At 35.9% G+C, this 15,403-nt stretch overlaps 1 protein-coding gene across 3 annotated transcripts in view; it reads right to left on the bottom strand.

Annotated features, from left to right (window-relative positions):
- Positions 1-2,281: 2,281 nt before the first annotated feature.
- LOC141397099 (dual specificity protein phosphatase 13B) overlaps positions 2,282-15,403 on the bottom strand; it is a 50,701-nt gene continuing 37,579 nt past the window's right edge. For all 3 annotated transcript variants that reach the window (XM_073973018.1, XM_073973019.1, XM_073973017.1), the window contains 4 exons: positions 8,146-8,324; positions 7,925-8,053; positions 3,880-3,977; positions 2,282-3,371 (listed from right to left, as the gene is read on the bottom strand). In XM_073973018.1, the coding sequence (XP_073829119.1) occupies positions 3,166-3,371; positions 3,880-3,977; positions 7,925-8,053; positions 8,146-8,324 (612 nt within the window). In that variant the 3' untranslated portion in view covers positions 2,282-3,165. The remainder of the gene's footprint in view (positions 3,372-3,879; positions 3,978-7,924; positions 8,054-8,145; positions 8,325-15,403) is intronic.

Genomic DNA, 15,403 nt, shown 5'->3' with positions numbered 1-15,403 from the left:
AAGTGAATATCTCTGTTCTGTAAGAGGGACATCGAAAGCAAAACTTGGCAAGAAAAGTAGAAAATCTTCACATCGTTGTAAATGTGTCATAAGTGGTCAAACAACAAAGATATCGCAATAGTCGGTAATGCATCCCATCCCGGAATTTCGATCGCATCCTCACGAAATTTTGGGGGTTAATGGGGGTCTCACAGAGAAGGAACCCTTTTGATGGTTGGCACACATCCCACTTTTCCATGTTTTATTTGAGTTGTACTGATGATGCACTTAAATGCGTTTCAACAAAATTGACCTGTTTTAATTAAGACATTCAGAGCAAAAGGCGCTAAGCTATCCCGACCCGACTATAGCCTTGGCTAGCTTGTTTTAATTTATAAATGAACAATTTTGACTTTCAAATTGTAAACATTTGATATTTGCAAGTTTGCGAAGCAAACATTGTCAGCTTTTGGTTCTGCTGGTACATTCAAAAAAAAATTCAAACTACATATAACCCATTTGAAGGTTTGAAGAGAAACAACTTTCGGAGGATGCTTCACTGATTTAATTAACACAAATCCAAGTTCAATATAATGATGACACATTGAACTAGATCAGCGTTTTGTATGAAGTGGTTGAAACAGCTGACATTTTTTTCGTTATTTTACTGAACTACTGAACTATAAAGAACGACTTCGAGTGATCTAGCTCAGTCGTTCTTTTAGGTGAATCGTTCAATTGAACTAGTTCGTTCGCGAACTACTTCAATACATACAAATCCTCATCTTCTGAGCGATGTCAAAACAAGTTCTCTATTAAGACTAGAACCTCTAGACATTAGAACAAAAATTTATTTGAAGTCATATTTTGCTATTCCACTCGGTTGATAAGGCATAGTTACAAAAATTGTCAATATAATTTTCTATAAGAATCATTTACACCCCACAATAATTGTGGCAGAGCATATAGTGGACTGATAAAAATATATTTGAAGACAGTTCATCTTAAAATATCCTTTTCAGTAAGCTTGAGTCAAAAAAGCGCCAAAAAGTCGGATATCTTTGTGAAATAAATGTGCTTCTGATGCTATTTCCAAAAGTGAATTTTCTGGAGCACGTTTGGAGCGTATTTCGGGTTCAAACTTAAAGTTATTTCCTTCAAATACCTCATTTGTAAGAGAGAAAAAATGTTCTTACTTTCATATAAAAGTTGATATCGGCAAAATATTCCGAGATAATGGGAGAAAACAAAAGTTCGATTTTTGATAAATTATTGCAAATTCGAAGATATGTGCTATGTTCCAGAACCTGCAATAACACTGTGAACACAAATTTTGGGGCAGAGATAATTCCTTTTGGAGATGAAAGCGCATGGTGAGTATATTAAGAATCTCAAAGAACAGATCCGCCGTTGGCGTGATGATTGGTTGAGACCCTGTAAGGCATCAGGAATTAGCGTTATATCTTTGTTCACTGTTGTTTTGGCTTATTTTTGTAATGGCATGTAATGACTATATTTTGTTTTTGGTATATTCGTTACAGAACATACAAAAACACAAAACACAGTTTTTTCTGAACAAACAGGGGTAAATGTCAAAAATGACTATAAAAACGCGACAAAATCGATTAGTTGTCAATGAGAGCCGTACCTTAAATTCTATTTATTTATTTATTATTCGTATTAAACTTATAGTAAATATAAGATTAATATTCAGAGAAAATAGCGACATTTTTGCAGAACATTTCGAAGCTGAAAAACGTCATCTTGTGGTACATTTATAGCGGCTCTTAAAATAAAGGGCGAAAAGGATATTGAAGGAAGCGAGTTTGAAGGTCGAAGTGCTCGACGAATATAATCCACATTCGATTCGACTGAAAAAAGGTATAACGCTAATTCCTGATGGCTTACAGGGTCTCTAGCAAAAATTTCATCACGCCATAACGCGGAAATTCGACTCACGGCGGATCCGTCCTTCGGGGTTCTTAATATACTCACTAAGGCCTTTCTTCCCCTACAGGAATTTTCCGTGCCCCAGACTTTTACCTCCATTTTGTTGCACAGTGTAATCTACAAATTTTTCTGCGAAACAATTTTTCTCTTATAATATAGAAAAAAAATTTAAAATTTGTAACTTCTTGCAATTCTGGAATAGACCAATGAAGAACTTCTGAAGCCTTTTATCCATCAATATCAATCTATATTTAAATTCATTAAATTAAAAAAAAAAAAACAACTTAACAAAAACAAAAAAACTCCCAATGTGTTTTGGTGTTGTATAAAATGCAACAAATTTTATTCACAATTTTGTTTTTTTTTCATTTAACGCCATTACATATTTTGCACAATCTAGCGAGAGTTCGATAAATACAACGATAAACAAAAATAATTAATCGATATCGTTCTCAATAATCGTAATCGTTCACAGCAAATGTGTCAAATTCCTAAGTATCAATACACTACTTCTTAAAAGTATGCAGCAAGTGACTTGATTGATTACATTTGTATGATAAGTAGGAGGAGTATGGAATAAATGTGGATACATATTGAATTGGAATTGTGAATTTTCTTTTGTGTTTTTTTTTTCTATATAAAGAGTCATTGCTTATATACGACATTATTTTGGATTTTCAGCATCTTATTAATTTTGGTAAATTTGTTTTGTGGTTTACAATTTATTTTATTTACTAAATTATATACTTTATAATTATATATATGTATGTATATATTCATAATAGATTATTATTGTTTTAAAAATATATTAAATAATACATAAAAAATTATTATTGTTATTTTAAAATTCTACACAAAAAAATAATTAATTATTAATATTGTTTTAGTCCTCATTGCATTTTATGATTTTGTTTTGTTTTACTTTCTATAAAATAAGTTCAAAAAGATCGTTCATTGGTTTTTGGTTTTATTCTTTTGTTTGTTTTCAGTCCATCTGTCCGCTTGGAGTTCGTCGTGTTGGAAGTCATTTGGAAGGGTCGTCGAATAAAATGGTCTCATTACTAGATCACTATGTGGATTTTTCTGTTAATCTTTTACATTATTTTTATCATAAATATGTATGTAGCTGTGTTGTAAGTATGTGTATCATTATTTGTTATAATAATTATTCTTATTATTTATATAAATATAAAGTATGATTCGGGATTTGTTGGTTGTTTGTTGTTGTTTTTTGGTTTAATAGGGATATAGACTTTTCCGCTTCAGTTCCATATCAAGATCAGCCAATTGTTGTAGGAAACCATCATTGGGATGAATATCACGATGCATGCGCACTTTGCGTATAGCCTCTACAGCTGTCATTTTTCGACAAATCATAAGATAGGCAAGAACGCATGTAGCCGAACGAGACATACCGACCAAGCAGTGCACCAGAACCTTACCTAAAGGAATAAGTAAATACATATATATTAAAAGAAAATAATAATTGAAATATATATTTCAAACTAGTTAAAAAGTTAATTGAATAATTTTTTGCTTTTTCCAAATCAAATTGAGGCGATGAGCGACAAAACGGCGTAACCTACATGCTCAAAAAAATTAAACTTATTAAACTGACCATAAGGATCTAACCGGAACCAGTTAAAATATTTACTCCCTATTGCATTGTATAACACTACGTTATACTACCTGCTAAAACAATGCAATATGAAGTTTTTTAGTATTTATTTAAAACGGTTCTTGTAAGATCTTTATAGCCATTTTTTTTGAATATGTGGGTCAGGCCGTTTTGGCGCTGAGCGCCTCAATTATAAAGCAGATCAATGCCAAATTTACAGAGTGCCTCTGAATTGCTTTTATAATTTGACATTTACAAAGTGACCACTCTCTCCCCCCGGGGTAGCAAGTAATACCAATACTAATTCATACTTCATACTAATTCATAATTACCTCCACTGTTCAGTGCACTCTCAATAAATTTGGCGGCCACATAGAAATACCGAGAAATATCTGTTGTTGGAGCATCAACCATTGGGAAGCCCATATACCTGAAAATAGTGTCTTTGTTGTTTCTTCTGCTCACATTTAAATAAAGTATTTATTTTGTTATAATTCTCGATTGATGATTTTCCACACCGGATATCAATGCGGTTGTGAGATAATTATTTACATGTGTGTGTGACATTTTGGTTTTGTGATCATGTTGAGGTAGTTCGTAATCGAATTCAAATGCAATAATTTACAAAGCAAATGAATGAAATTACATTAAATGTCAAAACAAAATTATTTATAATAGTGGTGGCGTATTGTTGATGATGTCGCATATGTGATTTCAGTGTTATAATCGACGAGTATACGGGAGTTTTTCGCGAAATAAAATATGAAAATAAATTTTGAAAAAAGAATTAATAAGAAAACTAAAACAGTAATACAAGTATACAGAAAATATATGATGGGATTGTTACGCCGATTAGAATATTGAACAATTGGTATAGTACCCAAACTTGAAAAAATCTAGATATACCTGAAAAATAAAGATACCAAGCAATCGGCCTGAGCGGCTTTAAACAAAGGAAATCCAATGGCTTACCTCTAAACTGCTATTTTATCTCATGTGGGCACTGATCTCCTCGTGGTGTCACCTGAGGAACTACCATTAACACCCGTTAAAGGTAGTGAACTAACATGTGCAGCGCATACCCCCATTAGACCGACAAAAAATTGGATTTGACATCGGGTTAGTAACCCACCCATATTAAAAGAATATCCTACTATGAACAAGTAAAACGTCGGTGGAGATATGGTATGACCACGGATACCCCAAATGCCTAAATTAAATCAAAACAACCACCACCGTGTTGAAGTAAATATGAAAAATTAGTAAATACTAAGCTCTTTCCGTACCTAGTTACTTACTTCCATAAGCCGAACTAAGAAAAGATATCCAATTCTCTCTGTTTGTTGCTTCGCTTTGTGGAATACCGCGTCTTTCCATCTCTTTTTCCACTTATTTGCTCCATCGAAGCCTTGACCTGCCAGTTCTGCGTGTACCTGCCATGTGGTCTGTATTTATACGCTTTTTAGCGGGAGCATCATCACTCATTCATCTCGATACGTTTATCTCCACTGATGTCGTTGTATAGCAGATACAGCTGGTGGTTCATACGACGTCGATATTCACCGTCAATGCAGACTGGTCCGTAGATCTTTCGAAAAAAAATTCTCAAAAACACCAAGCACTGCCTTGTCTGCTTGCTCAAGTACCCAGGCACGGGTAGTATCAGTGCCTTGTAAAGTGTTGTTTTTGTTTGACAAGATGTGGCTTTGTTTTTAAACTGCTTACTTAAGCCAAAGTAGCATCTGTTGGCCAATACAGGAACCAACTTCCGCTGTTGTTCCGAGCTCTGTGGACGATTTGCGCATCGACACCACCAGCTTTGTCTTTTCGCCGTTTACCGCCAGACTTACTTTTGCTGATTCTCCTTCGACTTTCTTAAAGCTATCAGTTACTTGTTTTACTGATCATCCCATGATGTCAATGTCATCAGCATAAGCAAGTAGCATGTGGTTGTTGCTGTAGATTGTGCCATTTCTTTCGACATTTGCATCTCGTATAACCTTTTGCAGCAGAATATTGAGCAGGTTGCGCCAAAGGCTGCCTTGTCGGGAACCTATTTTGATACTGAATTGTTCGGAGATGTTCAATCCTATTTTATCTGAGAGCCTAGTATCATTTCAAGTCATCTTACAAAGCCGAACGAGTTTTGCGGGGATACCAAATTTAGACATGGCTTGGAACACCATTGGGCGCAGGGGGATGTCGAAGACTACCTTATAATCGACAAAAGGATTTGATTTCCAGGATTTGCTGCAGGGTAAATATGTGGTCAATGGTGGACTTGCCAGGTCTAAAGCGCCAATGGTATGGTCCAATTATTTCATTGAGCATAGGCTTTAGTCGTTCGCATAATATCCCTGACACTATCTTGTAGGCAATAGGCAGGTCTTCCTGCCAGATAGTGCTAACTAGCTGATGCATACACATCAGCGTGTCGCCTCCGGTTTTGAGCAGATCGGCTGGTAAGCCATCGGCTCCTGCTGCCTTATTATTCTTTAGCCGGTTTATTGCTGACTTTACCTCATCTTGGCTGGGCGGTATACACTCAATGCCATCTTCTGGGATTAGAAAGTTTTATAGCACAAACAAAAACTAAATAAAAAATGTCAGACATTTCCGAGGAATATCGAGGACACAACCTTCAAAATGCCGAAAATAGGGAGGTACCGTTCTATGGGGGCTACATAAAGGCATGGACCTATACCGTCAAATTTCATATGGAAAGTTTTATACTCCAAATGAAGACTAAATACCAAATTTCAGCCACTGTGGAGGGATATTGAGGCCACAACTTTCAAAATACCAAAAATCGGAAGGTGCCGTTCTATTGGGGTTATATGAAGGCGTGGATCTATACCTACAAATTTCAGGTAGAAAGTTGTGCAACCCCAACGAAGACTAAAAATCCATTTCGGTGGAATATTAAGGCCACAAACTACAAAATACCAAATGTGCCGTTCTATGGACGTGGACCTATACCGACATATTTAGAGGGGAGGTACCGTTCTATGGCGGCTATATTAAGGCATGAACCTGTACCGACAGCTTTCTGGTGGAAAGATTTATACCACCAACAAAAACCAAATAAAAAAAATTCAGCCATTTAGGAGGAATATTGAGGACACAACCTTCAAAATACCGAAAATCACGAGATACCGTTCTATGGGGGCTACATGAAGGCATGTACCTATATCGATAAATTTCAAATGGAAAGTTTTATACCACAATTGAAGACCAAATACCAAATTTCAGCCATTTCGGTGGGATATTGTGGCCACAACCTTCAAAGTACCGGAAGTAGGGATGTACGGTTCTATGGGGGCTATACTAAGACGTGGACCTATACCGACAAATTTCTGGTTCAAAGTTTTGTAGCACCAATGAAGACTAAGTACCAAATTTCAGCCATTTCGGATGATAATGAGGCTAAAACCTTCAAAATAGCGAAAATCGGGTGGTACCGTTCAAAACGTGGACCGATATAGCCCATTTGCAATACCAAACATCCTAGGAGTAAGAGAAACTTATATACCAAATTACAAACTACTATATTAAAAAATGCGTGCTGTATCTTGATTTCAACAGACGGACGGACGGACATGGTTACATCAACTTTGAATTTCACACTGATCAAGAATGTATATACCATATAGGGTCTCCGATGAATATTTCGATGTGTTACAGACGGAATGACAAATTTAATTATACCTTAAAGCCGATGCAAAATGCCACAGATCATATCTCGAAATGCGAAATTCCACATTTGGTATTATACATAAAGATCGGCTTTTGTAACAAACGTTTTTATCGCTAGAGTGGCGTCTACACTAGCCATCAATGTCATATGACACGAAATAAAAACAGTCCATATCTAGCCACACAGACAATGTGAAGCATAACTTCATTGCATTTTTGCTGATGTGGACCCAAAAAGTAAATGGCGTAAGGAAAATTCGCAATATTGCACACATTAGCGACTGTATAACGATGGAAAATTTCATGTCATATGACTCTACTCCTATAACTCTACTACAGACCCCTTCAATACATATCTGCCCAATAGGTCAAAACGCAGTTCTAGACTTCAAGCTCTAATTCAGATCGTCTTACTAAAATCCATTCAAAGTTATAATCTGTGATGCTACCAAATTTTCTACACCTTACATGGTGTCATTTTATTTACTCTTCCTCAACAAAACCCAATAAATATTTCGATATACTTGTGTGTGTGTAATAAACATAAAGCTATTAACCAAACTTTTTTTGTAATTAGTTAATGAAATCCCAAAATGAGTTGTTAATCAAATATGAATGTGAATATCTTTTTTCACCCCGAACCATGAATGGTGACACATGAATGTTGATGTCAAACTTTACCTTATGCTTGGCATATCACGATAATAGCTGTGCCCTGTATCAACTTGGCCATAACGACAACCCTCGGCAGCATTTAAGACATGTGTAATACCTTTCATGCGCAGGAAAGTTTTATTTTTCGCTGAAGCACTGCAACGTGAGGGGGGGAAATTAATTAAAAATAAATTACAAATCACTTAAAGAAGCCGGATGGATGTATGGCATCCGGTTAAATTACTTACGCATCACCAATAAAAATACCGGGATAAACTTCATCACAGTCAACATCATGAATGGCACATTCTGACCTTAAAGGTCCTTGCAGACATGGTGTCATTGAATAGTGTAAAACGCGTTGCAATTGGCGTCCTGTTGTATGTTCACTTGAAGTGCCGGCCGCTGTCTCCAGACGACTGGGCGACTGTAAAGATACAAAGAGAAAGAAAGACAATAAACAATGAGAAATGTGTACATATGTAAATATATAAATATGCATATGTATATTAAATTCACATACTTATATACAAATATGACAACAAAATAATTATGCATAATCTTTATGACGTCCACACCAAGCCTATTTCTTTTACGTTTGTTGGGTATGTGTGTTTTACTTCATATGCCTTGGTCATGGTAATAATTCAAAACAGCCATGAGGAACAATCTCCCATTGACATTGGCAACAAAATTCACTACTAACATGTGATGACATTCATATTCAAGCAAGCGACCGAACGAGAGAGCTCACAAAGTCAGGACCATTGCCAAGATGGCATACAAATTGTTTATACTAGTATGTATATCCCTACAAGTCCAAAGATGAAAAGTTATGGCCCTACATGAGATCAGTGTTTGTCATTCTTGTGAAGGACAAAGGAATAATATAAGTAACAAAACCCTGAGCGCCAACAATGCAACAGAAACAATGCATATAATATCAGTGACAATGACAATCAGTGACAAGGTAGCACAACAAAGAAACCACAACAACAGGTTTAATAATTTAACAACAACATTCATTTGTGGATTGCCGAAATGTTGTGGCTCATTTCTAGTGGAAAGGGTATAGAATTATTCAAAAAAAAAAATAATTTAAAAAAATTAAGTTTCAGTGTTTTATTTAGAAATGCACTTAAAACTAGAAAATAATTTGTAGCCTAGTCTCAATAAATATATTGTTTCTCATGATGGAATCTCTCAAATAAAACGCTTGTCGTTTAATCCACCATTTACAATTTAAATGCAAGCGTTTTATTTGAGAGATTCCTTCATGAGAAAGAATATATTTATTGAGACTAAGCGACAAATTATGGACTTATGTCCATAAGTTTTGGTGAGGAAGTTTCTGTACCATTGGGGAGTCCAAATGCCAAGTTACAGCCAATTCGGCCTAAATATGAAGATAAAATCCTTAAAATACTTGAAATCGGGCCGTACCGCTATATGGGGGCCATACCAAAACCTGGACCTATGTCCACAATTTTTGGTGTGGAAGTTTTAGTACCATTGGGAACCCCAAATGCCAAATTACAGCCTATTCGGGTTAAAAATGATAAAATCCTTAAAACACTTGAAATCAGGTGGTACCGCTATGTGGGGGCTATACCAAAACCTGTACCTATGTCCATCATTTTTAGTGAGAAAGTTTCAATGGGGGGTCCCATTGCCAAAATATGAAGATAAAATCCTTATAATACTTGAAATCGGATGGTACCGCTATACGGGGTCTATACCAAGACCTGGGCCTATGCTCACAATTTTTGGTGGGGAAATGTCTGTATCATTGGAAATCCCAAATCCCAAATGACAACTAATTCGGGCAAAAATGAAGATAAAATCCTCAAAATACCTGAAATCGGGTGGTACCGCTATATGGGGGCTATAGGAAAAAATGGACCCATATTGGATTTGGTTTCATATTCATGTATTGTCATCCAAATCTGGAAAGTGTGCAAAATTTCGATTGGTCAAATGCAACTGTGTGAAAAATGAGTTACCAGATTTGAAATGCAAGTTAAATAAAACACCGTTAAAACACTGTAATATGTACCAATCTTTGTTTTAATTTCATATTGATGTACTGTCATCCAAATTTGAAAAGTGTGCAAAGTATTGGTCCGATTGGTCAACTGCAACTGTGTCAAAATTGAGTTACCAGATTTGAAATTCAATTTAAATAAAACACCGTAAAAACACTGTAAAATGGTAAAAATTGACCAATATTGGTTTTGATTTTATATTCATGTATTGTCATCCAAATCTGAAAAGTGTGCAAAGTTTTAGTTCGATTGGTCAACTGCAACTATGTGAAAAATGAGTTAGCAGATTTGAACTAAACGGACACCAAAGCAAGTTAAATAAAACACTGTAATAAAAATAGATGGAAGTCGAAGCTTGAGGCTTGTCAGGTGATGACTAAGGTTGTTGATAGAAGTCGTTGTATGCTGGTCTATAGAAGAACCTTACTTTCAGAAAGAGTCTATAGAAGTACCTTTCTTTCGGAAAGGCTCTATAGAAGCAGTCTTTCTTTAAAGAAGGGTATATAGAAAATGGTTATAGAAGAACCCTTTCTTTCAGAAAGAGTCTATAGAAGCACCTTTCATTCTGAAAGAAAGGGTCTACAGAAGCAGCCGTTCTTTCTGAAAGAAAGGGTCTATAGAAGCAGCCCTTGTTTCTGAAAAAGGGTCTATATAACACTGTGCAACACTGGAAATGCAAACAACTTCTAATGGACATTTTCTGAAAGTACATATTGAGACTGCAAAAACCTTAATTGGGTTTTGTGTTCTTAGATCGGGTTTAGATTTTATGGCCTCTTCTAAACCGACCTAAAATTAACCTTTTTTTTCCAGTGATCGGACCTTTATCTCCGAAACTAATAACAATTTTGCTTTGCAATCGTCAGCAATATTGTAGCCCTAAAGTAGTAGAACATATGTATGTGTCAAACAGATGAACTAGGAAAAGCTGCATCTAGCGCATTAAACTCGTTAAAATATAGAAAAGTCTACATAATTTCTGAAATTCTGGTCAGTAACAACTAAACTGTTGGGAGTTGAAACAAGTAACCATTCTAAAAATTTTCCAAATACTGTGACCATCAATTCTTCAGAACATTCTGAAACTCTAAAATGGTTATTTCACGTTGTTTAAGGGGTATTTCATAACATACCTTTTACAGAACTTATTTCAAACAATGTTCACACAGGCTGTTTATTCTCATGTTGGGGATTTCAAAGAATTATTGAAATATTTACCAAATTGTTGTTGAAAAATTTGCTATAAACAAGGCGATAGAGGCATTTTACAAAAATATAATGTTCTGAAGAGTTTTGTATTACATTCCAGAGAATATTTTCCCAAAAGGTAACATTAAAAAGAATTTAACATTTTGGGAGATACGCTGCGAAATATACACAAATTATAGAATTTTTAGATATATTATAAAATTTGAGGCAATAAATGCAATTATTCGAGTTCACTATTCTTCTTGCTCTTATCTACAAGTTTGCCGCAGATGTCAAAACAAGATTCGTATTGGTTTCAGAGATACAGTCCCGATTGGTTCTAAAAATTCGATCTTTAACCATGTTTAGATCATAGCCGACCAAGAAGAGCGAGCGCTTAAATTGTTTATGTGTGGGTAAAATTACACTGACAGAACAGGGTGATGATTTTCATATTGAGTGTGAAATGAAAATTATATTGTTGGCGCGTTCGCTTTGTATGACTTAAATTAAAAATAATATAAATAACTTCATAATTTGAAAAGTATTTTTCTTCATATGTTAATTTTTTGAGAGAAAAAACAAATTGTATATAAAAATGATTTTTTAAGACTTTCTAAGCATACATACATTTTTTATTGTTGCATTGCAGACGAGGCATTCTGCGTCATTAAAAATATTAATACAAAACAAAAATCATTTTCAAATTCTTCCCTCCACATATTTGTTGTACAACTGCAAAATCTTTTCTGTGTACCCAAAAATAAACAAATAAAGCGGCATCAACCTGCTTGCATGAAATTCAGTACAAGACTGAAGTAAAAAAATCAAAACATTTGCTCTCTTACTTTGCGTTCGGGTCGCGTGTGTGTGATTTGCCGAAAAACTTCGTAACCAAATCAATACCCACGAACGGGTTTGGTTTAGATGAGGCCATAAAAACCGAACCCGATCTAAGAAAACAAACCCCAAATATGGTTTTTGCCTATTGGTCCTCTACTTTCATAAAATTCTGGACAGAAGTTGTTTGCACGCGATTGGCTCAAAAATGTTGCACAGTGTAATCAGCCTTTCTTTTTGAAAGAAATTGTCTACTGAAGCAGCCTTTCGTACCTTTCTTTCTGAAAGAAAGGGCCTATAGAAGCAGCATTTCTTTCTGAAAGAAAGGGTCTATAGAACCGCGGGAGTTTGTCACTTCTCCTACCGGGCGCGTCTCCACCGGCGGATAGGGGGAGGTGGATGGTAGTACCACTCTGTCCAATACTTGTTGCATGGCGGGTCTGTGGCAGAGTGTTGGGATTGTCTACCTCTGGAAACCTCGAGTTTTCCCGCGGACAAAAAACTGACTACGGGGGAGTTCCCCTAAAACAAAAAAGCAAAATACGGTGCAGGGCTAAATAAACCCCGTGCCGGCGGGGTACAATGGAAAAAATGCCGATCTAGCGCGCCAAAATTGAAAAAATCACATACGCCAATTTAAAAAAATATTGATGAAGTATCTAAGGTGTCCACAGAATCTAACGGCATTTAAAATAATTTGTTTTACATCAGCCAGAGCGGATAACTTGTTAATTTTTTGTCCACAATTTATGGACTGGTTTTTATAATATATTTTAGTAGTACATTTGCGATCGTCGCATACAGTCTTCCTACACAAGAATTTTAAAGCTTTATTATATTTAACATTTCGTGAAGACAGGTGAGTTAAAAAATATTTATTATAAGATGTTATTTATTGTAACTCGGATTTTACGCTTGAAACATGTGACATCCGATTTTCTTTCAATTTGTGTACTTTGTTAAAGCTTTTTAGTACATATAATTCTTAACAAATTTGTAAAGTTTTAGCTGCAACAACCTGCAACAAAATATTTTATAATTGTTTTAAATATTATTATATTTTTGGCGCGCTAAATCGGTTCTTTTTTTCCACTGTGCGCGGACCAGTAATCTGCCTACGAGCACACCCCGTCGATGTCATGCGATCGTGAGCAAAAATCTCCCATAGATGTGGGTGCCTTGGCATCTGTGGTCGAAGGTAATGCTACAAGCACACAACCTAGTGTTACAACGGAGGAGGATAAAGTGCAGCACAGGGGGAGATTTGACTTAACCCAACTATCTGAGGATGGAAACGACCCTGAAACCGATAGCTGCGCAAAACTAACATCACCATTGTGGAATACCCTATAAACAGGAAATCCACAAGATGGTGGAGGAAGTGAGCGAGAGCATCGCAAAGCTCACAACGAAAAGAGTGCAGTGGTCTGGGGTTCAAAGAAAGGAATATAAGAGGAATCAGGCTAGACTAAAAAAGGAACAACAGCTGGGTGCTTCAAAGGTTCCTTCGAAATGAAGATGTATGCACTCGTTGTATGCATCGACATCGAAGGCGCTTTCAACAACGTCAGCACCGAAATGCTTGTCCACTCCTCAGGGCCCTTAGGAACTGGATTAACCACATGCTAAGGAACAGATGGATAAGCTGCGGGCTATATGGTGTTAAAATTAGAGACAAAGTAGGACAAGAAACGCCACAGGGAGGGATCCTATCACCTCTGTTGTGGATTACTACCATAAATAGTCTCTTGAGGACCCTAACCGAAGAAGGATTTGAACAAGTCGCTACGCCGACGACGCACAGTGTTGCCGCTTCCTTGTAAACGTGGACAAAAATAGAAGGAGTTGACCTAGGTTGATGAATTTTTATACAAGTACTTATGCGGGCATAAGAATGAAAAATTCCCATTTTGGTCCATATCGGTTCAGATTTGGATATATCCCCCATATATATATTTCTCCGATTCTGCTATAACTCAGCGAATTTTAATTGAACCGCCTTCAAATTTAATATGCGATATTTGCTTGGGCCTCTGATCAGTTTTACCGATTTTGTTAAAAATCGGATCAGATTTGGATATATCCCCCATATATTTCTCCGATTCTGCTATAACTCAGCCAATTTTAATGGAACCGCCTTCAAATTTAATATGTTTATGATGATATGGTTGTGGCTCCGAGAATCGGATTTTATAGGATGTAAACTTTGCATTTTTTAATTCGAAAGGGATGTCTGTTTCATGTACCAAATGGTCGAAACTGCAATTTGCTGCAATTTTTAGATACACTCCATGAAAGAAGCGAAATTCTTGAGTTTTGTATAACACGTTACTGTTTCAATCAACATAACGGTACTTTATGTATACACATTATATGTAAACTTTTTTTTCATAAATTGCAAGACTATCGACCACTCTTTAATTCCCTATTCAAAAGTTGGGGAATATGTCAATAACTTCTTTAAAAAATTTCCATGAACATGGGTTTCTTTTTTAAATACATTTTAGTAAATGTCACATACGAAAAATTTTCTATGTTTAACGAGCTATAACTTTATAGTTTGAGGTTTGTCCTATTTGAAGTGTTCTCAATAAAATAAAACCATAAAATTATAAAAAAGTCAAGAACACATTTTTCGATTTTTGTCCACTGAGGCAACACTGTGCGACGCTATAATACTTCTAATGGGAAAGAATCCGAATATACTTCGTCGATGAGCAGAAACGACTCTCAAAATCGCATACAACTGGGCCAGACTGAGGGGTCTGAACGTCAACCCGGAAAAAACTGAATTATGTATATTCACTAGGAAAACGAAACTTCGAGGAACCAGTTTTCCTAAATAAGAAAATAAACATAAATGGAATGGGCAAAAAATGAGAAGCGGAGAGAAGGGAAAAAAACACAAAAATCTTATGGGGAAACCCAGATGAGGAAAAAACAAAGAAACTACTCTTACTGAGTAAAAAAGAAATCAGTATACTGACAGACACTCTTACAGGACACCTGGGGCGCACCTTCACAAAATAGGTTGTGCAGAAAACAGTGAATGCAGAGCGTGCGGAGAGGACAACGAAACGTTGGAGCACTACCTCTGTCATTGCAAAGCTTTCACAAATCTGAGAACCCAGTTACTAGGAAACGATATAATAAAAGGACTCGACCAAATTAGGAGAATCGAGTTTAAAAATCTAAGAGACTACGTAAATAGGGCAGAGATCTTAACCTAAGTCAAAACAAAATCAGGAATTTAAATAATAATTCCTTACACCTTAAAAAATAACATTTTCCATAACCCAACATTAGAGCGCACAACAGGCCTACTTATGGCTTAAGTGTATGTCCATACGGACATGTGGTGATCTTACATCACCCCTCTTTTTAACCTAACCTAACCTAAGGGTCTAAAGAAACAGCATTTCAAACAAATCTA

The sequence above is a fragment of the Musca autumnalis genome, unplaced genomic scaffold, assembly GCF_047663935.1.
Source record: "Musca autumnalis isolate F117 unplaced genomic scaffold, ASM4766393v1 scaffold_3, whole genome shotgun sequence".
In the NCBI taxonomy this organism is placed as follows: Eukaryota; Metazoa; Arthropoda; class Insecta; order Diptera; family Muscidae; genus Musca; species Musca autumnalis.
Note: the sequence above shows the minus strand (reverse complement) of the source record. Positions and strands in the feature narration are given on the sequence as shown.